Raw genomic sequence first — 26,284 nt, forward strand, 5'->3', positions numbered from 1 at the left:
GAGGAGGGGGTCAACTTACAGACTAATCTAGAGTAGTGATATATACATTCCGATTTTGCCGAACAATTACTTACATACAAATAAACGTATCTAAATGAAAACGCTTATTAGAACAAGGAAAAAAGAAAGGAAAAGTTTGGTTTGTTTCGCTAAGTGGATAACAATGAAACCAAAAGAGAATATTGATAATAGTGTCCTCACAACTAAGATTTCTTGTAACTTTGGTTTTTCATGAAACTTCCCACCATAACTAACTACATATATTACACAAGCATGGACCCAATTATTCTTACACTATTTTTGTAAGAAACTCTAAGTTGTCATCTACCATCCTTAGCTACATCCATATACTGTATTATATTATTATATACAGTATACTAATCCCCCTAACTATAAATATATACATAATTAACCTATATATGTACCTAGACACACCCCTCTCCCTTTCCCTCTCCTTCCTCCTCTACTAAGATTTTCTTGGGACCTTACATGCTCTATTGGTAGTATTCGCATAAGTTGAAGATTTCTACATTAAAAATACATATTAAGCTAAAGATTTATTCATATAATGGGTTTGAAAGATATCGGATCCAGATTGCCACCGGGGTTTCGGTTTCATCCAAGCGATGAAGAGTTGGTTTGTCACTATCTTTGCAAAAAGATAAGGGCCAAATACGACCAAGGCGATGTTGAGGATGATGACACTGATGAAGCCTTGAATGGTGCTACTGATCTTGTGGAGATTGACTTGCATATTTGTGAGCCGTGGCAGCTTCCTGGTAATATATTGATATACTTTTCTGGGTGTTTAATTATATTTATATACTTTTGATTGCTAATCATGTGTTTACGAGTTTCTTTATGTGTATATATATATTTATAACTTTTCCGGCCTATTCACTCCTGGTTTTTGTGGGTTTCAAATTGTGTTCGTAAAGATTCTTAAAACTTTCCATTTAAGATGAAGATTCTTGAATTGAACATAATAAGAAAATAGATTCTTAAAATTAAATTTTATTCTCGGCATCGATTAGTATTATACAATTAGATGATGTTTACTTATGTGTACTAGTCATGATCTTATTAATTGTCCGGATGATATATACTCACATAAATACTAGTTTTGGCTTATCTTTTTTTTTCTTCTAGTTTTGGATTTATCAATTTATCGGATCATTATTATTATAGCACTAATATTAGCTTAATAATACACTATCCGGCGTGACATGATTAGTTGAGATACATGCTTGTTTTTAAAAATAAAATGTTTTAGATTAATTAGAAATAAAACATGGAGGCTATATATACAAAAGTAGCGAAATATACAAAATCACAGCTGTCGTTATAGCATTCTCGTAAATCAGATTACAGTACGAAGTAAAAAGTTATATATATATATATATATATATATATATCTTTGTTAAGTATACACTATTCATATAAAACATGCTTATATATACGTGTGTGTTTGTTTGTTTGTTTGTATGCATATGGTGATTTTCAGTGTGTGAATTCTCTTTTGATACATTGAGAAATTACGGAAGCTTTTCCAAAAGGTGGCCGAGAATCTTGTTGTCATCTTTTTTTTCTCAACTTTTAAAAAAATTCGGTTCTCTTCGTAGTTTTGACTTTTAGGGACTTTGTTTAAAAAAGATAACTTGTTTATTATAAAATCCAAAGTTAGTTAATTTGTTGCATTAAAGGACATTAATTAAAATGCAACAGAAGAATAAACAAAAGATTAGGCTGGTGTGTAAACACGTAGACCTTTTTGCTCCATATCACAAGCAACTATAGAGACTCAAGAAACCTTTATTACTTTCAAGACCTATATATATCATAGTCAAAATAAACAATATATAGTTAGGATATTAATGATAATAATTATGTTTCCGAAAAATAAATTATGGTCTATTACTCTTCTTCTCCATTAAGGCAGAATAAAGGAATTTTTTTAGGTAGTTAGACACTTTCGTGATCATCCTCTGTAAGGATCAGATTAATGCGAAACTGATAGGAGGAAGGTTTGAGGGAGCAATGATTTTCTCCGTTGAAGTCAAAATCACAATTATATTTTGCCAAAACAGAATACAATGTCTCACATCCTCCGCCTTGTCTACCTCACCAAGTCTTATATCAGCACAAAAACCTTCACATCACTATTTATAAACCGATTATAATTCCGGTTTTATAAATAAAATTACAGTGACTCAGTCATTAAATTTTCATTGTAATTTTTTTTAATTGTTCTGTTAACAAATTTGACAATTTTTATAGATATCTCATCAAACTCTCATATTAATTTACTAATGATTTATAAAATCTTGTGTGTTGTGTAAAAGATGTGGCAAAGCTGAATGCAAAAGAATGGTATTTCTTCAGTTTCCGCGATAGAAAATATGCGACTGGATATCGTACAAATAGAGCGACAATAAGCGGATACTGGAAAGCAACAGGGAAAGATCGGACGGTGATGGATCCACGAACAAGCCAATTGGTAGGGATGAGGAAGACACTGGTCTTCTACAGAAACAGAGCACCAAATGGGATCAAAACTACTTGGATCATGCACGAGTTCCGTCTTGAGTGTCCTAACATGCCACCTAAGGTACTTGATTATTCCCCAACAATAATTCATTCTCTCTTTCATACTACTAACCATTATTAGTAATGATCATTTCACAATAATTACGTCTTACTAAGCATAACTTGTAGCGTACCTAAACTCACCCATGTGTCTATTCGTGGATGTCCCATGCATAGATATAGATACCAAATTAATGTATCAGCGTATTTGTTTCTTATTTAGTTATTTATGCCAAAACTAATTTAAAAAATGGAGATAGTATTGTTTTCTTTTTTCCTTTTATTATGGAGAATCATGATAAGTTATAACCCACTAGCAAAAGGTTATTTTATTCTTTTTATTTTCTTAAACATTAATCATAAATCGTCATAATCCACTAATCCAATATAACAGTATGCAAAATACCATATGACAAATCATAATCAAACTCATATATATGTATGTATGAGTTGTGCAAGACATGGTGCATGATGAGATGGTAGTAATTAAGTACAAAGTAATGACGAACTTGTACATATAAAACAAAAAGAGAAAAAAATGAAAGAAAGAGACAAAAGTGTCTTTAATGCGTGTTTGGTCGTTTGCATGCACGAGACCGCACGTAAAGTAAACATCCCATGCATTTTTTATAAACATATGTTAATGTTTTTTTTCTAAACAATGTCCGCTCGTTTTCTATCGGTATGTGGGCACAGGAAGACTGGGTTTTGTGCAGAGTGTTCAACAAAGGCAGAGACTCAACACTACGAGACAATAACAATGAACATCAGACGCAAAGATTTGAAGTTAATGACGCTCCGGATCTTAATTACAATAATCAGTCGCAGCCTCTACTATCATCCCCTCCTTCCACCACCATCGACCCTCCACACCATCATGATCAGTGGGAGCAGCTAATGAAGCAGCCTTCAAGGAGCACCGACCATCCATATCATCACAATTGTCAACATCAAACCGTAGCATGTGGTTGGGAGCAGATGATGATTGGTTCGATGTCGTCATCGTCAAGCCATGGCCCTGATCACGAGTCCTTGCTAAACTTGCTCTACGCCGACAACAACAACAGTGTCAACATCACTGATGATAATTATGGACATAACTATGGGAAGATATTGCTGTCGTCAGACATCACGAGTTTGGATCATGACAAGACGTGTATGGCGTCATCATCCGATGGTGGTATGGTCTCTGATCTTCACATGGAATGTCGTGGCTTGAGTTTCGAGACCGAGAATCTCCTCCCTTTCCAGTGAAAACATACTATACGAAGGTTTTTACATATATTCGCCGATTTATTGATTCGTGAAATATGCATATATATTATCTATAGACTTGTCAAATATCTTATATGTAAGTTGTGTGGCTTTTGGGTATAAGATTTGTGAAACTAGCTAGGTTATTTAGGAGGTTGTTATAAATATATAGTGTGCGTTTTTAGGTTATTTCTTTTTTTTTTTAATTAATACGTGAACATATTTATACTATGAATATTCTTGGCATTATTAGTTTCTTTGTAAATAATACTCTGAATATTCATCATATATATTGTCAGTCATCTTTCATTAAGAACTCGCTTATCATTTGTTTATAATTTCAACGTTTCGTAACAAACTGACGTGTGATAAAATATAGATCATGGGAAGAAATATATTATAGGGGCTGAGGCGAGATTATATTTTTTGTTTATATAATTTTATGAGTATTATACTTAAAATAAAATAATTCTAAATAACTTATATTTGCCACATGGATTAAAAATTAGAAAATGAAAAGTGATACGCAAATTTTAGAATGTAAATTTTTTGATTAATTATTTTGGTTCTTTGAAATTTTCAACAGATTATCATAGTATATAAAATGTGATGGAAAATATAAATTAGTAACATAAAATGAAGGTTAAAATTGTGTGTTAAAATGATAATATTTTTAAAAATATTAAAGTCTCTAAAACTTAGTTACTATATAAGATGCTTGCATATTTTTACATTTACTTATATTCAAAGCAAAGGATACAAAATATATAAAACCTTAAAAATCAACAAAAATTGCAACAATTTTTTTTTCCGTGATTTTTTCAGCAAATCATCATAATTTGTATGGGTTAGAACTTAGAAGTTGATGGCTTTAAAAATCAATTAAAGTCTCTAGGATTTTAACTAAAACAGATTATAACAAAAAAAAGGTTGCAGAGAAAAACTAGATCTCAAATCTGGAAAAAATCTAACTAATATTTACTAGATAAAGAAAAAAAATAGAGATTTGGGTCGTCAAAATTTTTACATTATAAAGGGGTCCTAAGAAAATACCTTTTTCACTTCAATGTGGGCACGACTCTAAGATCATGTTTACATTTTTATTTACGGAACTAAACAAGAAAGTGTAAAAAAAGGAAGATTATAAAGATGTGATTCATGTGATGAATAAACTCAGTGATCGGATCATAATAGCATGATTAATAGGGGTTCTTAGGATGAAGTTATTAGCGGAATATAAGAAACCGTATTTTAACTTTTAACTTAAAAAACTAAGAATCGGTTCTTATTAATATTCCGCTAATAAACTCATCCTAAGAACCCCCATTAATTATGCTTTAAATAACCTTTAATTCTCGTCAGGAAAGAGAATTAAATCTGGAAGCGAACTAGTTTGGGCTTCTTACAAGCTCACATAGGCACATAATGCATAACCTCAACAAAATATAGAAGCATTTATAAAATGTAAATATATATCTATTCTATTTAAAGAAGTACAAAATAATAATTGTTTATTTTTATGTGGACTCATACAAATTTTCATAACTTTTTTTAACTAATTCTAATAATTTCATTTAGTGTCTTGTTACATTTTTTACACTGTTTTTCATTCTTTCGAATCATTTTATTGATTGTATTTACCATAATAATTTGATGCCATTTATTTTACGTATTAACCGTAATAATTTCACGTGTAATCTAAATGAAATTGCTCCATTAGTAAAAAGAATTCAAACTGCTTAACAAAATTATTTTTATTTGTTTACATAATTAGTTAGACATACACATTTAGGTATAAGTTGGTATTGGGTTTTATGGGTATCGGATTTCTAGATTATAAAATTAAACTATGATCAGATATTATAAATTTTCGAATAAAGTTCAAGTTGGATTCTTCCGAATCCAGATAAGTTTTAGAAACCTAACAATATCTAAATAACTTATATATTTAAAAATGTCACTAAAAAATTTATAAAAAAAAAAGTAAAAACCAACACCCGTAAAAAACACACCAATCGCGGGCTGCCACGTGTCGGTGAGACCCGTAAACAGTGCAAAAACACGCAGAGCATACGTTTCTTATTGTGCACACTTTGTATACGGTTTATTCCAAAATCGTGCCCCCTTTAGAGACCGCGATGCAGATGCTCTTACAAAAAAAAATTTGGAAAAGACTCAGTGATTGGGCCATAATAACCTTTAATTCGTTATTTATATGGTGAACTGTAAACATGTATGATAGATTATACTGTGTTACAAAAAAAATAGTATGATAGATTATACTTAAATTTTCTGCGGAAGGTCGAATAATTTAGTAAACTAATAATTACAAAATTATGAACTTGGAACCATATTAAATAAAACATAACGATGAAAATGCAGATATGGTTAGAACAACCATAAAAATTCATAACAAATTAAAAAGAGGAACTATCTTCTTTCTGTTCCTTTGTCGTATTATCCACATATGATGGTCTGAATTAGCGATATGAACTGTCGTAACTCCAGTACCCGGCTCAATGACCGAACATTGCACACGTAGCCATCAGGCTCATAGAGAATATGAGTTGAAAAAACACTAGTCATCACCAGAGAATGTAACTCGAAACTCCACTTTTATTTCTGAGAAGGGTTACATACAAGAGACGTGCCGGTGTGTTCATTAGACACATATTTTACACATACGTTAAAAGCTTAGAGTTGACATGATTACAAACTGACCATTACAGTAGTAAACCATGTCACTACTTTATTAGTAAAAGTAAAACGTTTTAACTTAAGCCTCGACTATCTCCTCGATCAACTGGGGTTGTCCACCGCGCGCACGAGTCAAAGTGGTCTCAAGCGTGTTGAACTTGATCCTTCTAGCTTCCTCGAGAGAGATCTGGAAAGCGTTGGTTAGGACCTCTAGTGGCAATGCCCTCAAGGCCGAGGTTCTACCGGCCAACGTGCTGACCATCGCGTTAGCGTTTGTCTTGAAAGAAATCCATTCAAAGTTGTTTTGGTGGGACTGGACAACATAGGCGAATCCTTGTGGAATGACCACGAGCTGTCCCTTCTGCACCTGCTGGTCCAGAACGTTCTGTCCGTTGTCGTTCACCACTTGAATCCTTGCTTGTCCTTGAGTGCAGTACAAGATCTCGTTCGCGTTCATGTTGTATTTCGGAAGCACCATCGCATTCTGAAAGAATGTTCGTTAGACCATGCCCATCATTGTCACATACTATATAATATAATCTTATTAAACGTATATGAATTGAATTATATGTATATGAATTATATGTATATAATATAATCTTATTAAATGTATATGTATATGAATTGGATACAATATATTATATATTTTGACATATAATATGTATACGGATAGTATTTTTTTTCTTAGTATACATTAACTGTATTTTGATTTCATAGTTTTAAGAAAATATATTTTTAAGTAAAACTCTTGATATGTGGTAATATAATTTTATTAAATGTACTTTTTTTTTTTTTGCTAAAATTAAATGTACTTACACCCTGGAGAATGCCACGGGTGGCGCTGAGTCTGATATACTGCAAGATGGGTAAGGTGTAGCTGTTAACGCTGGTCACACGGCCGAGGTTGGGCTTATACACGTCAGCACGGGCTGGGTCATCAATGTTCTCGTGGGTCCTCATGCTGCAGATAGTCTCCTCCAAGCCGTTGTCTTGTGGGCTTTGTGGTGGGCCACGTGGGTGTCTCCACTGCTCACTCTCGTATGGCTGTCTAAGAGGCGGCCTCACAACCTGGAAAGGTCCCTTAACACGAACGATGTTTCCTCTGCTGTCTTGCTGGTTCTGAAGCTCCTGAGCCAACCTAACGTCGATTTTCAATGCCTGGGCTAGGACCTGAGGGTCGAACCCGCTCAACATGTTCTGTTGTTGTTGTTGCTGCTGCTGCTGGGAACCGCCCTGTGGGTTGTTTCCGGCCAGACGGAACGTCTACAGCACAGAATCACGATTGCAAAACATGTATATTAGCTAAAATGATACGGAAGATCTTCTGATAGTGAACGATTGTGTATATATATGATTACTCTTGGGTTGCGGTCGAGTTGGTTTTGGTAGTTGGCAATGTCGAGAAGGCAGATAATGACAAGTGGCTGGTCACCGGTGTTGTAGATCCAATGGGAAGAGCCTGCAGTTATGGCAATGACGTCTCCATGTCGAACATGTTCCACCTTCTGGTGCATGTCACGGAACCCTTGCTGCTGCTGTCCCTGCTGTCCCTGTTGACCCTGTTGTCCCTGCTGACCCTGCTGTCCCTGTTGTCCCTGTTGTTGTCCTTGCATAGGCTGCGAGTCCATGAAGGTTTCCGCGCATCCAGGGACCACTCTTCCGCTAATACCCATTCCTATAAAATTTTATAGAAGAAAAAAAGAGAGAAGAGATGAAAGTAAGTGGATCGTATGATATATACATATTCGACGGACAGGTTAATTAATTATGGGTGCATAGATAGATATTGACCTTGAACAACGTAGGAAATTTTGGGGGAGCTGAAGAAGGTAGGAAGGTAGAGACCGCCTTGTTCGATTATAACACGAGAAACAGAGACACCAGCACATCGGATCTGAGGATTGTTGTGATCCCAGTACTCGACCCGACCAGCCTCGCTCTTGATAGTTTCGGTAGGCTGGAGAACGTCTAAGTTATCGAGGTTACACGCGTTCCCTATCTGAGGAGGAACTCCTAGCGACTGCCTTGCGAGACAGCCGTTAAGGACGAGGAGAGCCCCAAACGTTGCGACGAGGAGATGAGCAAGCTTAACCATATTGTGTGTGTTTTTGTGATAGATGGATGAAGAAAGATGGAGACTTGGTAGGAGTTTATATATGTGGAGTGAGCATGAAGGTTTTGCCACGTAGGAACTGGTTTGCATGAAGTCGTGGGTCTATGGTCTTTACACGTCACTCTGTGAGCTGAAGCAAGTGTCTCATGATGTTCATGCGCGTAGCACTATCTCCGCATACTCCAAACCACGACAAAATTCAAATGTATCTCTCATTTTTAGGTTCATGTTATCAACCAGTACAGAAGAACTCTAGTTGATTAATTTCATTTTTAATCGTCTTAAATTCATTTAACCATATAATAAAGGGGATAGGAGAATCTACTTTTTGACAATTAACGTATCAAATTACATCACTAGTATCCAGTATTAAAATATCTGGGGTTGTGATCGAACAGTCTAGGAGATACAGCCAAAACTATATATTATTGAAAGAGTTACCAATTCAAAAGGAAAAGAGACAAAAAGGTGACACTTGAGACTTGAGAGACGCGGCGACACTAGGAGGGTTTGGTCCGTTGTATCTTCTGCGACTTGAGTCGCCAACTGTTCGGTTGCATGTTAAGAGGCAGCAGTGACATTTGTACATGCCCTTGTCATAACCCTAAACCCATTCTCAATCAAGCTCATCCATAAAGAATATAATTGACCACTTTACCCCCCAGAAGGTCGATTAGAAAGAGAGCATCTTATTATATAAAGTTTGGTTCTTCAAAATTGCTAATTAACATGATCGCGATATGTGGCAATTATATATTTTAAGATTGTGACATGTGTTTAATAGAAATTAACTATAAATATTATTTAATAGTAATTTTCCTTTTTAAATATTGTTTAATAATTTTTTTTCCTTAAATCCTAAATAAAAGAAATATGAAAAATAACTTTTTCCTCTTTTAATCTTAATCAAATAAGATTTTGTTTTCCTTTTAAATCATGACCAAATAGAATTGTAAAAGTAATTTTTACTTTTAAAATTTAATGATAAATATGATACTGAAAATATTTAATTAAAAATATTAGTGATGTTGAGAAAACAAATTTTGAAAATAATATGATACTGAAAATATTTAATGAAAAATATTAGTGATATTGAGAAAATGAATTTTGAAAATAGCAACTTTTAAAAATAGTTAATATTTGCTGGAAATAATTATTTGATAGTATTTTTATTTTATAAATCCTAAAAAATTAATTATAAAATATTATGTAATTTTAATTTTCTTTTCTAACACCCTAAAACTGTAATAAAATATCTGATAGTTCTTTTCCTTAAAAAATAAAATCCTAAACAAAAGAGATTTGTATCATATTTTTTAATTCCTAACCAAAAGAGAATGTAAGAAGTTATTTGATAGTATAGAAAATTTGATGATCAACATGATACTAAAAATTATTTAATTAAAAATGAAGAGTAAAAATAGTATTGATATGAACCGTAAAAATCATAATTTAAAGTTATTTAATAGTATCTAGAAATAATTGTTTGATAGCAATAAGATTTTTCTGAAATTCTAAACATAAGATAATTGTAAAAGTTTATACGATAATACTTTTCTTTTTCTATAAAAAAAGTATTTGATAGTTTTTCTTATTTTTAATTGTAAATAAAAACAAGATTTATAAAATATATTTTTCATTTTTAAAAAAATCCTAACAAAAGTAAACATACATGTTTAATAGTATTTTTAAAAATGAATTTGATGACAAGTATGATGCTAAAGCTATTAAATTAAAAAAAAATCTAAACTTAGGATGTTGCCGTGATTGGTATTTATGTGTTTGGTTATACCAAAATCAAACACATGTTTGATATATATATTTCATGTTTGCTCATAAAAAATTGATTATTATTATTGTCACCGTACATATGTTTAGTCAAAAACAAATCAAGCTTCATCATTATCTTATTACATTTTTTATTTTTACTATGTAGAAGTTTATAATTTATTTTAATTAAAATGTTATTATGAAAATATATCATTAATAAAAAATGAATATATTATTTTATTAATAATATATAATTGCCACGATAAATATAAAATGTTAATTATCCTGTGGTATTATCAATAATATATTATGAAAATATTGTTTTTTCGTTTGTACATACTTTTAATATTTCAAAAATATTTTATATTTTTGGACTCTAAAGTTGCTAATTAACATGATCGCGACACGTGGCAATTATATATTTTAAGATTGTGACATGTGTTTAATAAAAATTAACTATAAATATTATTTAATAGTAATTTTCCTTTTTAAAATCCTATCTTATTATATAAAGCTTGGTTCTTCAAAATTGCTAATTAACATGATCGCGACACGTGGTAATTATATATTTTAAGATTGTGACATGTGTTTAATAGAAATTAACAATAAATATTATTTAATAGTAATTTTCTTTTTTTAAATCCTAATCAAAAGATAATTGCAAACTTATTATATAAAGCTTCGTTCTTTAAAGCTGCTAATTAACATGATCGCGACAATTGTCAATTATATATTTTAAGATTGTGACATGTGTTTATTAAAAAGTAACTATAAATATTATTTAAGAGTAATTTTTCTTTTTAAAATCCTAATCAAAAGATAATTGCAAAAAAATATTTGATAATAATTTTACATTTAAAATTGTGAAATGTGTTTAATATATAATGATTAAAAAATATATACAATAAGATAATAAAAACGAATTTTGAGAAAAAACTACATTTAAAAATTATTTAATAGTAAAAAGTTTTAAAAAAAATATTTAGTAGTAATGTTTTAGAAATTTTCATGTTCTTCAAAGTTGCTAATTAACATGATCGCGACACGTGACAATTATATATTTTAAGATTGTGACATGTGTTTAATAGAAAGTAACTATAAATATTATTTAATAGTAATTTTCCTTTTTAAAATTCTAATCAAAAGATAATTGCAAACTTATTATATAAAACTTTGTTTTTTAAATTTGCTAATTAACATGATCGCGACAATTATCAATTATATATTTTAAGATTGTGACATGTGTTTATTAAAAAGTAACTATAAATATTATTTAAGAGTAATTTATCTTTTTAAAATCTTAATCAAAAGATAATTGCAAAAAATTATTTGATAATCATTTTTCATTTAAAATTGTGACATGTTTTTAATATATAATGATTAAAAAATATATACAATAAGATAATAAAAATGAATTTTGTGAAAAAACTACTTTTAAAAATTATTTAATAGTAAAAAGTTTTTAAAAAAATATTTAGTAGTAATGTTTTAGAAATTTTTCTTTTTCAAAATCCTAAAAAAATAGATTTGAAAACAATTTATTTAATATAATTTTTTTTCTAAAATTTTAATGGAAATATAATTAACATGATTGTGACACATGTCAGTTATATATTTAAAATTGTGATATGTGATAAAAATTCTCATAATGAAAAATATATATACTGAAATAATAAAAGTGATTTTTCTTAAAAATTAATTATAAATATTATTTAATGGTTTTATTATTATTATCTTATTATATAAAGTTCGGTTCTTCAATGTTGTTAATTAACATGTTTGTGACACATGTCAGTTATATATTTAAAAATATTTAGTAGTAATGTTTTAACAATTTTTCTTTTTCAAAATCCTAAAAAAAAATAGATTTGAAAACAATTTATTTAATATAATTTTCTTTTTCTAAAATTTTAATGGAAATATAATTAAGATGATTGTGACACATGTCAGTTATATATTTAAAATTGTGATATGTGTTAAAAAATCTCATAATGAAAAATATATATACTGAAATAATAAAAATGATTTTTTTAAAAAATTAATTATAAATATTATTTAATGGTTTTATTATTATTATCTTATTATATAAAGTTCGGTTCTTCAATGTTGCTAATTAACATGTATGTGGCACATGTCAGTTATATATTTAAAAATGTGATATGTGTTAAACTATCTCATAATCAAAAATATATATACTAAAATAATAAAAACATTTTTTCTTAAAAATAAATTAAAAATATTATTTAATAGTCTTATTATTATTAACAATCATGAGAATTGTAAAAGTACTCTTATTATTTTCTTAAAATTAATAATAATACTTTCCTTGATAAACATGATAGAAATAATTATTTAATTATTAAAAAAAATTGTGAAAATACTAGTGATATTTAAAAAAACAAATTTAGTAACAATCATGAGAATTGTAAAAGTACTCTTATTATTTTCTTTGAAAAAACTAACTTTTAACTAAATAATATTAATTTTTTAAAAGCCTAAAAGAATATTTGATATTTGTTTTCCTTTTTATTAAAATATCCTAAAACAAAAGAAATGTGTATCATATTTTAAGTCCTAACCAAAAGAGAATTGTAAAAATTTATTTGATAATATTTTTAAGAGAGTATTTGATGATGAACATGATACTAAAAAATATTTAATTAACAAAAGAAGTGTAAAATTAGTATTGATATGAATTGTAAAAATAGTAATTTTAAAATTATTTATTAATAACTAAGAATAATTATTTGATAGCAATTTATTTTTTTCTAAAATTCTGAAGAGAAGATAATCGTAATAAGTTATATGACAGTAATTTTTCTTTTCTAAAATTTTAAACAATATTGTAAAAGAGTATTTAATATTATTTTTTATTTTTTTAATTGTAAATAAAAAAAATTATAAAATTGAATGTTTTCCTTTAAAAGAAAATCATAACAAAATAAAATTTTAAGGATTTATTTAATAAAACATTAAATTAGTACATAAGAACATGTATAATGTTGTAATTGAATCAATTGGTGTATTTGACTTTCATTTCTTTTTTACTTTTCATTCAATTTTTTTTATTTCGGATTTTGTTTAGTTTAAACTTTTAGGTATAGTATTTTTTCTAATCCTAAGTACAAAGTTTATAATAATTCATCTATGCACCATGATTATAAAATACAAATATTAACTTGAACTTATGTGTTAAAATGAGTTTTAATTATTAAATAAATCTCAAATAACATATGCAAAAAAAAATTATATAACTATAATAAAATGAGTTATTATTTTATGGTTTTTATTAAATTAAAAAAATCAAACAAAACCGGTTGCAATGGGCTCATTTCTTGTAATTTATAATCTTGTGCTATTACGTGGACCTATATGTACTAGTAGAGTTATCGAGTTTTATAATGGGCTTTTAATCTTTGGCTACATGGGCTTCATCTATAACGTGAGCCCAAAGTAATTTTTTAACCGGAATGTTTTACTTCTAGCCAAAACTTAAAACCCTAAACCCCTTTCTCACGATCTTCCCCTCTCTTCTCTCCGCGACATTAGCAAGGGTTTGAGGTACGCTTGTCTCTTTTCTCCTCTGCGTCTTCTCCGAAATGGGTCTGTATCGGTCAAAGTTCTTATCGAAATTCTTAATTAAGTAAAAATTTTAGGTGGGTGAGATAGTTTTCTGCTCGAATTGACCAACTAATCGTTGCTATCGTGCCAAAGATTCTGTTTAATTAGAAACGTTCTGGAGATAGCCCTTGCTTAAAATTTGCAATCTTTTAATGACTTGCTTTTGTTACTTTACAATTGGTCTTGCATTTGCATCCAGTGAGTATGTCTGAAAATTTGAGTGTTTGTTAGTTAATCTGTTCCGACACACCTTAAAGTTTGGTTTTTTACTTCTTTTTCACATTGGTGGATTTGTTCCAGAAGAAGATGAATTTGAACAATTTGAGTGTTTGTTTTGTTAATCTGTTCCGACCCACCTTAAAGTTTGTTTGTTTTTTTCTTTCACGTTGGTGGATTATTCCAGAAAAAAAAGAAGATGAATCTCAACAACGTTAAAGTGCCGAAGGTGCCAGGTGGTGGTGCAGTATCTGCGTTGCTTAAGATTGGGATTATCGGTGGGCTTGGTCTCTACGGGGCCACACACAGTCTCTACAATGTTGACGGAGGTCATCGAGCCATCATGTTCAACCGTTTAGTCGGTGTTAAAGATAAGGTTAGTTAATGTTCTCTTCTCCGATTCCCGTCTCTTTGAGTTTCCAGTGGATGTAATGTAACTCTATCTGTATTCCATTGAATGTTCCTACTTCCTAGTGAGATCTCTTGCGGTTTGTCGTGGTATCTAGGCTGATTTGTTAAGCCTGGTTATCATTTGTGAAAGCTTGTTGTTTTGCTCTTCTCACTTAGCTTAATTATAGTTTTCTTATTTGACAAATATTCACAAGTATGCAGTTAGTAAAGTAACCTTGTTATTTACGCACGCAGGTTTACCCTGAGGGTACACACCTTATGGTTCCTTGGTTCGAAAGGCCGGTCATCTATGACGTTCGTGCACGACCTTACCTTGTTGAGAGTACTTCCGGAAGCCGTGATCTCCAGATGGTATCTTCTCCGTTTGTCACTCTTTTTTTGGTTGTATGAATCCATCATATGGTTTCTTATATGCCACTGTGGTGTCAATGTCGACAAACAACTTCATAAGCACTGTGTTTTGTGGGTTTTGAAACTTTCAGGTGAAAATTGGGCTGAGGGTTCTCACGCGTCCCATGGCAGACCAGTTACCTGAGATCTACAGAACCCTTGGCGAGAACTACAGCGAGAGAGTTCTGCCTTCTATAATCCACGAGACTTTGAAAGCTGTTGTTGCTCAGTACAATGCAAGCCAGCTTATCACTCAGAGAGAGGTATCTAATTAATTGGCTCTGTAAATATATATGCATATTCTTTTCCCACATTCTTAGTGAGTCAAGTTATCTAATCTATTTTCAGGCGGTCAGTAGGGAGATCAGGAAGATTCTGACTCAACGAGCAACAAACTTCAACATTGCTCTTGACGATGTCTCCATCACGACCTTGACTTTCGGGAAGGAGTTCACAGCTGCCATTGAGGCAAAGCAGGTGGCTGCTCAAGAGGCTGAGAGGGCTAAGTTCATCGTTGAGAAGGCCGAACAAGACAAGAGGAGTGCAGTTATCCGCGCTCAGGTAAAGAGAACATGTTCTACATTTCCCAGTTACCTTAAGTTATGAGACTGATTTAAACAAATGTTCCAATGCGGCAATGCCTTGTAGGGAGAAGCCAAGAGTGCTCAGCTCATAGGTCAGGCAATCGCAAACAACCAAGCGTTCATAACGCTCAGGAAGATCGAGGCGGCTAGAGAGATTGCTCAGACCATAGCACACTCGGCCAACAAGGTGTACCTGAGCTCTGACGATCTTTTGCTTAACCTACAGGAGATGAACTTGGATGTGAATCCAAAGAAGTAGAGAGAGGCTTCTTAAGCAAACACACGTGTGGTGGTTTGTGTCAGTCTTTTCAATTCTCTTGCATCCTTTGGAACAAAAGCTAAGACCTTTGGATTGGTTATCTACTATTATCCCAAGCTTATAGCCTTCTTCCATTAAACAAGGAAGAAGAAACTGTTTTTGCTGAACGAGTCAATTGTGTTACACTAGTTTTTGCATTAAAAGGTTGCCGATAAAATATCTCAATGAATTAATGTTCCAAGAGACAAAGTGAGATCTTTGTACATTTTTTTTCATGATCAGTACAAGGAATTATAATATTGTACACAAAGCAGTATAATGATGAAAAAGGCAAAATATAGTGACAAAAAGTTACGTATATAAGATTCCACTGTAAGTTTAAATTATTTTCATTGTGTTTATGTGTTACTATATATAATGCTTAAGATAATAAACCCCTTCTCTTATTTGGCGATCATCCACATAAAATTTATTTTTAAGGGATAAAAGGTTGAGAGCCGTTAACCAAGTGGTTCTGTATCCCGGTTTGATTAAACGAGATGATCGCCGGAATATTGTTATAATACTCACCGGCTCCAGCTGATCCTCCACTGCCCTTAACGTTATGAAGATGGTAATGAAGGTGGCGACCACCACCACCGCCAAGGTGATGGCTGTCGCCATGGAGGTAAGACCGCTCCTTGGCAGTGGCTGCGGCAGCAACAGAGCCACCGCATTGGCGTGGTTGAGTCTGGTAGAATACTTTGGACACAACTAGCTCGCCTTCTTTCTCTTCCTCGTTGGTGCCAAGATGATATTGATGCATGACCCAGTTAGTCTTCTCCGGTTTCTTTTGTTTGCCGTAGTTTGTGTAGAGCACTAGGATTTTCTTGTAGCCTCTCACTCTTCCTCCGGTGAGTACAGGACGTGTTTTCCCGGTCTTGTGCCACCGTGTCTCGCCATCGACTTCGGAGTCAGTGTGGACTTTACGTCGCTTTCTTGTTCCCGTCGTGTATGCCTTTGAGGGTCGATGGAAGAAATGACGGACCGTCCCGTCCTTGTTCACACCTATATATATGAACGTTAGTTAATGTCTATGTAATTATTACTGATCAGTTAGCATTTTTTAGACATAATCTAGTCAGGTATTACACTCGTTGAAGAAAAAGATAAGAATGACATTATAACATCAATTTGATTGGCTTCGCACACTATTTCTATTTGACATTTTTGTTAGTTTAAAAATCAAAATAGTTTGTTACAGTTCTATTTTTTTTTATTAGTTTTAAAAAACTCTACTAGCAGTCGAAAATCAATGACGAAAATGGATAGTCAAACCAATATAATATAAATAACCGGGTTACTTTTCTTTTCTTTCTGGTAAAAGGAAATATTGCATGGCTTCAAAATAAGTATTCGCTAAATGTACGAAAAGTTTCATTTAATAAGATAATTGTGCATTAATGTTCTTTAAAAAGTAGATCTATAATCTATTTATAAAGTAAATGATTTGTTCTTCTTTTATGTCGGTAGTTTAGACCATATTAAGACAAAAAAAAAACTTAATATTCCGTGTTAAATAAAAGCGAATAATTGTTGATAGGATTATAGTATCTTGGAAGAAACAACATAAAATAACCTGGCAATTTCTCAGGATGGGTATAACATATGCCGTTTTCGCCGTCGATGGTACGAATAAACTCATCGATGAGAGGATGAAGCTTTCTTGCATCGTCTCTTACCTTTCCTTCAAGATGCTCAAGTACCTCTTGATCCGTCGGATCGAACTTCACTCCGGCAGGCAGTCCGGGCAAGTCATGGATCCCCGCCTATATACACCATATTTTGTTCATATCAATCACTGATTAGTTTCCAAATCTATAGAGCTGGATAAAGCTAGCTAGAGAGAAAGAAGAACTTGTTCATGAAACTTGAATTTATGGCCACATGAAGGACACGTTTTGGGAGTAGAGACTTGAAATGAGGCTGCAGGAGACTCAGCCGCTGTTGGAGAGGGAATGATTCTTTCAACGGTCTGAACATCGCTACGGTCATTGCACCAAGTCATGTTGTTTTGTGTATCTTAGTTTCCTCTCGTGCATTACCTCTCTTCTCTTCTCTTCCTCCACACTTCTCACAGCTTCATTAGAATAAACAAAGGCGTGAGAGAGAGATAGAGAGAAGGGAAAAAGGGTTAAAGATGGCTAAAGCATATGTTTCCTAAGTAGAACTCTTTGAGGTTATCGTGAGAAAGAGGAAGGAATTGAATTCTTGTTCATCACTTTTTAAGCTGAGTTAATTGCTCTTTTTTGCCCTTGATATTAACTTTGTACTATCCATGAGAGAGAAAATTAAGATATAGCTATTATTAAATCTCATTTATAATGTATACGAATGTACTTGTATGCTATATAGTAAGAAAATATTATTTTACGACTTAAAAAGTATGTCTAAACAAGGAAGCATACATGCTAAGTAACAATGATAGGGAGAGGTACACCTACAACTTGAAAGTAAAGTGTAAGTACATTTAACTATGAAACTCCGAATCTTTAGTTTTACATTTATCTAACACTGATAAAATATTGGAACTTTTCTTGTTTTACAAGTATATATATATGCAGATACATATTTTGGAGTAAAAATATTTAATAGAAGGAACACTACATTCTTTTTGTTTTTATACAATGATATTCTGAAGAATATGTTTATTCATAATGGATTATCGTAAGAAAAAGAAGAACAGATTGCTTGGGTTTTAAGTTTGGTTTGGCTTCTACATGTCATGTATGGTGTGTGAGAGAGAAGTAGACAATGACTGATCGAACAAAAAACATATGAAGACAAAAGAAAACAAAACATTGTGAAAGAATATCTGGTCGTATTTTGACAAGAGAACGTTCCTTATTTGACAAGAACATTCTTAAGTTATGGTCCAAATTACGTTTATCTGGTCGTATTTTGTTTGCGCTATATATAATGTATCATATAAAACTATATATAAAATCCGCAAATTAATCATTTATTATCTGCTAATATAAAGATAGATGTATAGATTATGATCTAAAACTAAAATGAATATAAGATGGAGTGGATTTGGGGCAAGGTGTTGGTGCTGGTCTGTAAGAGCTCATAGAAACAAAAATAAGAAAAAGAAGTTAAGGTCCCGTGTCAACCTAGAGTGTATGCAAAGATATTACATAAGCTTATACTTATAATTTACACCTGTATATATACATCTTTTTCTCAACATCTCCATATGTATAATGTACAACTACTTAGTGAAATAGTGTACTAAGGTAGAATTATATTATAGCACTTTGTGGCATGAATTTGTCAGGGTAATTGTGATATATTAATAAAATATAGAAAATGAATAAATAAAAGTAGGATGCTGATTTTTATATATCAAAAGAAAAAGAAACTTAAAAGTCAGTCATTATTCTATTTCTTCACGTAGACTTCTCATGCATACAAGGAACCTATACCTTTATTTTTTCTTTTTGTATTCTAATTTTGTTTCTAATCTCCTCCCGTTAATTTTGAAGACATTAACAAACTAAACAAAAATAGATGTTACACTTATGTAGGTTTTTTGTTGATAAAAACACTTATGTAGTTATGTGACTCCTTTACGAAAATTTGTGCTTTGCTTGTTGTTTTCATAGGTAGAATCGTAGCAATGTGTCATTCAAGAAATCCAATCACATTATGTTTGGCTATTTAGTAAAATACAAATATAACTTTATGCTTACATCCACCACCACGACTATATAAACTATGAATTCACTGTTATTACAAATTACTATATATAAGTATTAGTGTAATACATCATTTAATTAAATATATATATGTTTTGGAGGGAAATCTATTGAACATGTAGCCCCTTTTGAGTCGCATTACTAGCCCCCTTTTTCAAAAAACAAAAACAAAAAAGAATGCAAATCCGTTTACATATTAATATGGTAATGTGTCAGATTAGGTTTGGACATTTTATCCGTTACCCATATTCAAACCTGATTTAAAAAAAATCCAAACAGAAATAAATAACAAAATATCCAAACGAGTATTGAATTACTAGAAATTTAATATTTGAAGCCGAACGGATAATATCAAAATCCAAATGAATATCTGAAGATAATTAAACAAATATATACTGAATCTGAACTAAAATTATCCAAACTTAATTCGATATGTGAAAATATCTAAACCGATTTTAGACTCTGAAATACTAGCAGATCTGAACCCGAACGGCCATGCCTTAGGCCGATTATGACTCAGTAAAGGTTGGCTATAGGGTGGACCAACCATCGAATGTTACAAACTTAATCATCGCGTTAATTAAAAGTATTTTTAATATCCAAACATCATAGCATTAAAAGCTATTACCTAATCAGAAAGCTCCATTTTTCTGTTTCTGATTTCTTACAATTCACCTAACTTAATACAAACCAAATAACTATTTCTGGCCCAGCGCAACCCATACCGGCCCATATTTGAATGCTCAAACGCTGTTTACGTCTTCCACATAGTAAGGCGAGAGTTTCCCACTGCTCTTAGAGCGTTTGGACGCATTTGGACCGCTAATAGAAACAGCACCAGAGACTTCTTGAAGCATGATCACAACTTTTCTCATGGAAGGTCGGTTTAGAGGGAGAGGACTCGTACAGAGAAGACCAATGTGAATGACTTTGCTAATCTCTTCTTTGAACCCAAGATCAAGTTTGGGATCAATCACCGCTTCTAAACCGCTTTGGTCAAGGGTAGTGCACACCCACTTCACCATATCTTTATCTCCGAGTTCTAGATCTGTTGGTTGCTTCCCCGTTACCAACTCCAAAAGCACGATACCAAAACTGTAGATATCACTCTTTTCATTCACCCTGAGTGTATATACGTATTCTGCAGAAACATTAGAAAGAAAAAACTATTAACGCACCAATATCATTTGAAACATTATGTAACTTGTATGGTTTTATCATTTTATTTGGTTATGTTATCATACCTGGTGCAATGTAACCGCAAGAACCAGCGATTCCAGACATAGCTTCTGGCGATTTAGTACCGGTCATTTGACCGATTTTGGCAATACCAAAGTCGGCTACTTTGGCGCCATAATCTGCATCTAGCAATATGTTACTAGACTTCACGTCACGGTGGACAATCGGTGGAACACAATCGTGGTGTAAGTATGATAGACCCTCGGCTGCGTCTAAACCGATCCTTAACCGTTCAGGCCAGCCCAACAACACCCCGCCTTTGCAGTGGCTGTGTAACACATCAGCTAAGCTCCCATTAGGCATGTACTCGTATACCAACAACTTGCAGTCCCCGGAGCTGCAGCAACACCACAAGCGCACAATACTCTTATGCCTGATCGTTCCAAGCGTTTCCACCTCCGCAGCGAAAACGTCTCTGTTCAACGAATCGTCTTCACCCCCTTTAGCCGTTTTGTTTAGTTTCTTCACAGCTACTACTACTTCTCCGCCACTAAGCTCCACTCTGTAGACTTTACCGGAGGAACCAGAACCGATCACGTTCCGTTCGTCAAGGCAATCAACGATCTCATGCTCGCTGAAATGAAGCTTGTGGAAGCTTCTCCACTTGGACGCAGAGAATCTACCGCTCTTGGATGCTCTCATCTTCTTGCAGTTGGCGATAAACATAACAACCCCAACGACGAAAACCATACAGGCGAGTATGAAAATAGATAGGAGAATCCAGACATAACCGATGTTTTTAGACCGTGCGATCTTCCGCCAACGACTGTCGTGATCATCTACGCACAAGTCATGGTTGCCGACAAAGCTAGAAGCGTAGATTTTGTTAGCGTAGAGAGGCGGTACTCTCCCGGTGAGATGATTATACGATAGGTTTATAATGTTCAGCTTCAGATTCTGGAGCTCCGGTGGAATCTCACCGGAAAATTGATTGTTCGAGAGATCGAGGTAGTTAAGAACCGACAAGTCTCCGAGCTCTCTAGGGACTTCACCGGAGAGATGGTTATTAGCTAAATTGAGCTCGTTCAGATTCTTCCAGCCACGGATTCCACGTGGAATCTCGCCGGAGAGTTGATTAGAGCTGAGATCGAGCCTGCTCAGTTGCTTAAGCTTCACCAAAGTACTAGTAACCTCGCCGGAGAAGCTATTTTCATCTCCGGCGATCTCGATGAGTCCGTTAAGCGATCCGATTTCGCCGGGAATCGAACCTGAGAACTGATTCTTTGAGATTCTCAGGTTTGATAGATTCTTTGCACCGGCGATGGACTCAGAGATTCTTCCGGTGAACGAGTTCTCCGAGAGTTCGAGCAGCGACATACGAGGCAAACCCCAGAACTCTTCCGGAACGTGACCGGAAAGCTTGTTGTTATTTAGCCTGACACGTGTCAAGCTCCTGCACTTTCCAAGATTTGTCGGTATTTCACCGGAAAAAGAGTTCCCTATAAGCATGAAAAACTCTAGCTTCCCTCCTCCGCATATATTCGCCGGTATCTCGCCGGAAAACTGATTATACGAAAAGTCCACGTACTGTAACGGAGAGTTCGCGCCGAGTTGACTCGGTATCTCCCCGGTGAGTTTGTTGTTGAACAGTTTTAGTTCCGTTAACGTTTTGGAGCGAGTTATGCTCTCCGGCAAGGGCCCTTCGAGCATGTTCTCGAAGAGGTTGAGCGACTCGAGGTTTAACCGAGCCAAGCCGTCGGGGATCTTCCCCGTCAGCTTGTTCGTCGACGCGTCGAAACTCTTTAGCATCGTCATGTTACCCATCGCCTCCGGTAACTCGCCTGAGAACGAGTTGTTGAATATCTCGATTTGCTCGATGCTTCTCAGCTCCGTGATCCAACTCGGGACAGACCCGGTGAGTTGATTCATGGTCAAATCCAAGCTGACCAAGTGAGTCAACCGGGACAGAGTTTGAGGCACCGAACCAGCGAGGTTGCAGCCGGCGAGCCAGAGAACACGAAGCTCCGTTAGATTACCGAGTTGACTCGGGATTCGACCAGGAGAAAATATATTGTAAGCGAGTCTGAGTTCTCTCAGAGTGGATACGTTGCCGAGCGAGGCGGGAATGGTGCCGGAGAGGAGGTTTCCGGCAAGGTTTAACTTCTCGAGCTTCCGGAACTCTCCGAAGCTCGCCGGAATCGTGTCCGATAAGTTGTTCCCGGATATTCCGAAGCGGCGGAGGTTCGGCAGCTTGAAAGGGAGTGACTCCGGGATGGAACCAACCAAGAGATTCTCCGACAAATTGAGATGGATGAGATTCCGACACGATGCAAAATCATCGCCGGAGAGGGAACCGTTGATGGAGTTGTTATAGAGAGAGAGGAATGACAGAGAAGGAAGACGGCAGAGGATGGAAGGGAAAGGACCGACGAGCATGAAGCTGGAGAGATTAACGGAGAAGACAGCTGACGTGGCATCGCAGGTGATGCCGCGCCAGTGGCACGGAGTGACGTCGTTTTCGGACCAGGAAGATAGTGACTGGGCCGGGTCAGATAAGCCCAGTTTGGCTTGCCGGAGGATGGTGGCATCGTGGTTTAGTGAGAGACATAGATACGTGGAAGAGAGGCATAGGAGGAGGAGGAGAATAAGACAATAAAGCATTTTTACTAGAAAGATTGTTTTAATTTTCTCTCTCTCTCATGCTTATGACTTGTGAATAAAACGAAATCATGAGTTTTAAAGGTTCAGGATTGTAGAAGCAAAGAGGGAAGCGAACACTGTGACAAGACATGTGTGAGACATGTTCTTCAAAAAATTGAGAATCAAACAGTCAGCTATTATATGCATCCATGTGAAATCTACCACAGTATTTACTATTTACATATAATTCATCACAAAACTCGTGAGTGATGAAATTAATGGTTTAATACCACAAATTTAAATAGCTATGTTGTTAATTTTATTGATAAGTTAATAAGAATGATTAGTAAATTATTGGGGTTTTAGTGATTTAAACCCCAAACTATTTTTAGATCGGAAGAAAAACCTCTAACTATAATTTTATGTTTTTAAACCTTCAACTAAGATTCCGTTAGTGTATTGACCCCTTCCGTTAACAGTTCCGTCCAAAGTGGATGGAAAACGTTAACTTGAAACGCTAAGTTTCATTAAAAGACAAAAACGACATGTAGTTTGTAAAAAACGTGTTTAATAACAAAAAAAAGGTAGATAAAACGAGTTCACCTTAGTTCAAACCCGGGTTCCTTGCATTCACAATAGTCATTCGCCACTAGGACAATTTAACAATTGTTGTTGTCGTCTACATCTATATCTAGATGATCCGATCGATTGCGTAAAGCCCGCAGTAGCAACAATGCCGCTAAGGTGAACGCTCAGCTTCAACTCTGACTTTTTATGCTTCTTGGTCCGTTTGATTTCAAATCAAAATGCAACTCCGGTTAACAAATAATCAAACCCTACCATCACCCACAATAATCGATGGTCACCAGAGAGAGAGATGGAGGAAAAACTTGACGAGTACAGATTCGAGTAAGCTTCAGAACAAGGAGAAGAGTTTGTTGATACTCTTCTCAGATTTTCTGAAATCTGAGAAAAAAGCTTCATGAAACTTGTTCAAATCGATATTAAACGACGTCCTTTACAAACTACATGTTATTTTTATCTTTTAGTGAAACTCAGCGTTTCAAGTTAACGTTTTCCATCCACTTTGGACGAAACTGTTAACGGAGGGGTCAATACACTAACGGAATCTTAGTTGAAGGTTGGGAGTTTTTCTTCCGATCTAAAAATAGTTTGGGGTTTAAATCACTAAAAACCCTAAATTATTCACATGAAAAAGATAAACTTTGGTCACTAAAAGACTACGAATGGTCAACATGATGGAGATATACGTAGGCCATGTAATGCTGGATTTGTATTGACTTTTGAGAGTCTTGATAGAAACTTCTCCATTACTGTTTTGGTTTTAATTAATGGACAACCATCGATTACTAGATTGATAATCCACATTAGATCCTATGATATTTTTTTATCTATCTATAAACTTTCTTAAAAACCTTAAACCTAAACCCCTATGTCCCCCAACCCTAGGTTGAAATGAGAAGTTGATTGAGCATGTTTTATTTGTAAAGGCTTAACGCGGGCACGTGTATGTAGACAAGGTCAAATTTGGTTGGTCGGAAGAACATGATCTAACAGTGGATCTTTTTGTTAGATTGCTATCATTTCGTTAGGTAAAGTAACAGTCATTTTGATTTGAAAGGACGAAATTTAAGGGGGATAGATCTTGTCTTCTTTAATCAGCTTATCGCAAATATCACGAGTTTGCAACTCTACAACCTCGATGATGGTCCATACCACTGATACCTTAATCCAATAATGTTTAAGTCTTCTTGGTCCTGTAACCATAATTACACCTTTGTTTGCATTCCCTTTACGTCTCCCCCAAGCACTTTGCTTTTTAGTGCTTTGGACTTTTGTTCTCTGTTATTCTGGAGCCTTATTTATAGAGAGTATTTTGACCGAACATGAAAAAGACATTGTAAAAGTTATGTAAATACGTTATTTTATCTCGTTATAAAGTTTTATGTTTTATATTTCATATTGTCTACATGTTCAATATGTAATAAATATATGAAATGGAGGTCACCGAAGTTCTTTCTCGTTTTATGTTAGTTTTACTAACACAAAAGTGAAGGGTGCATTGCCTAGTCCACTTCACAACGGATAACCTCTTTTAGCCGAAGAATAAATTCTTCCAAAGAACAATTTAATGCGTTGTTCATAGACCATACGTTAAGACTGACTGAGATTAAGCCACGTATTTGGAGAATACGTAGCTAAATTATCTTGTTAAGAACAAAAAATCTAGATTATCGTATATGCTGTCGTATTACAAACACAAGTTTACATGTATATCATTAGATTATATGCAAATGATTACCAATGGATTTTATCTTGGAATATCTTCTTTTATCCAACGGGCTTCTTCGGCTTTCTTCCATTATTGCGTATTTTTGCTCTTTAAGCGTCAAACAATATAGGCCCACTAAATGCTATCTATCTATATATATATATAAAGTTGGTTTTTTCCTTTCTTATGACATGTGAAAGAGAGGTTTGTTGACATATGTCCTCATGTTTTTTTTTTATATTTAAATTCTTCTTCTTTTAAGCTATTGCAATTTTCTCCATCAATTTCTAATTGTGTATTATCTAATTCTTCTCACACTTATTGGTCTCTAAAATTCAAAAAATAAATAAAATAATATAAATATATTTTAAATATTTAATTTATTCACACCTAAAAATAGCAAGACTTTTCATCATTTTATTATTTTTACTAATTTTTATTATTTCATTTACAAATTATATTATTTCACTATTAATATCATAAGATAATCAAATTAAGAATAAGAAACTAGACAACCAACACATAAACTAA

At 33.6% G+C, this 26,284-nt stretch overlaps 5 protein-coding genes across 5 annotated transcripts; 2 read left to right on the plus strand and 3 right to left on the minus strand.

The window, feature by feature from the left end:
• Positions 1–291: 291 nt before the first annotated feature.
• Positions 292–4,069, plus strand: LOC106292585 (NAC domain-containing protein 21/22). Its single transcript, XM_013728203.1, has 3 exons — positions 292–779; positions 2,343–2,608; positions 3,283–4,069. Exons 1-3 carry the CDS (start codon positions 569–571, stop codon positions 3,838–3,840), a joined length of 1,035 nt encoding a protein of 344 aa, XP_013583657.1. The 5' UTR covers positions 292–568; the 3' UTR covers positions 3,841–4,069.
• Positions 4,070–6,455: 2,386 nt separating this feature from the next.
• On the minus strand, positions 6,456–8,656 carry LOC106294439 (cruciferin CRU1). Its single transcript, XM_013729993.1, has 4 exons — positions 8,329–8,656; positions 7,896–8,212; positions 7,354–7,800; positions 6,456–7,021 (listed from the first exon to the last, which is right to left on the minus strand). Exons 1-4 carry the CDS (start codon positions 8,630–8,632, stop codon positions 6,617–6,619), a joined length of 1,473 nt encoding a protein of 490 aa, XP_013585447.1. The 5' UTR covers positions 8,633–8,656; the 3' UTR covers positions 6,456–6,616.
• Positions 8,657–13,896: 5,240 nt separating this feature from the next.
• Positions 13,897–16,200, plus strand: LOC106316620 (prohibitin-1, mitochondrial). Its single transcript, XM_013754506.1, has 6 exons — positions 13,897–13,981; positions 14,445–14,633; positions 14,903–15,019; positions 15,151–15,321; positions 15,407–15,619; positions 15,707–16,200. The coding sequence occupies exons 2-6, from the start codon at positions 14,457–14,459 to the stop codon at positions 15,899–15,901; spliced, it is 873 nt and encodes a 290-aa protein (XP_013609960.1). The 5' UTR covers positions 13,897–13,981; positions 14,445–14,456; the 3' UTR covers positions 15,902–16,200.
• LOC106316611 (NAC domain-containing protein 73) lies at positions 16,144–18,255 on the minus strand. The gene is made up of 3 exons (XM_013754498.1): positions 17,799–18,255; positions 17,520–17,709; positions 16,144–16,948 (listed from the first exon to the last, which is right to left on the minus strand). Exons 1-3 carry the CDS (start codon positions 17,946–17,948, stop codon positions 16,377–16,379), a joined length of 912 nt encoding a protein of 303 aa, XP_013609952.1. The 5' UTR covers positions 17,949–18,255; the 3' UTR covers positions 16,144–16,376.
• Positions 18,256–20,195: 1,940 nt separating this feature from the next.
• Positions 20,196–23,612, minus strand: LOC106308269 (receptor-like protein kinase 5). The gene is made up of 2 exons (XM_013745421.1): positions 20,886–23,612; positions 20,196–20,782 (listed from the first exon to the last, which is right to left on the minus strand). Exons 1-2 carry the CDS (start codon positions 23,479–23,481, stop codon positions 20,385–20,387), a joined length of 2,994 nt encoding a protein of 997 aa, XP_013600875.1. The 5' UTR covers positions 23,482–23,612; the 3' UTR covers positions 20,196–20,384.
• Between the last annotated feature and the right edge of the window lie 2,672 nt (positions 23,613–26,284).

This window comes from Brassica oleracea, chromosome C1, assembly GCF_000695525.1.
Source record: "Brassica oleracea var. oleracea cultivar TO1000 chromosome C1, BOL, whole genome shotgun sequence".
NCBI lineage: Eukaryota > Viridiplantae > Streptophyta > Magnoliopsida > Brassicales > Brassicaceae > Brassica > Brassica oleracea.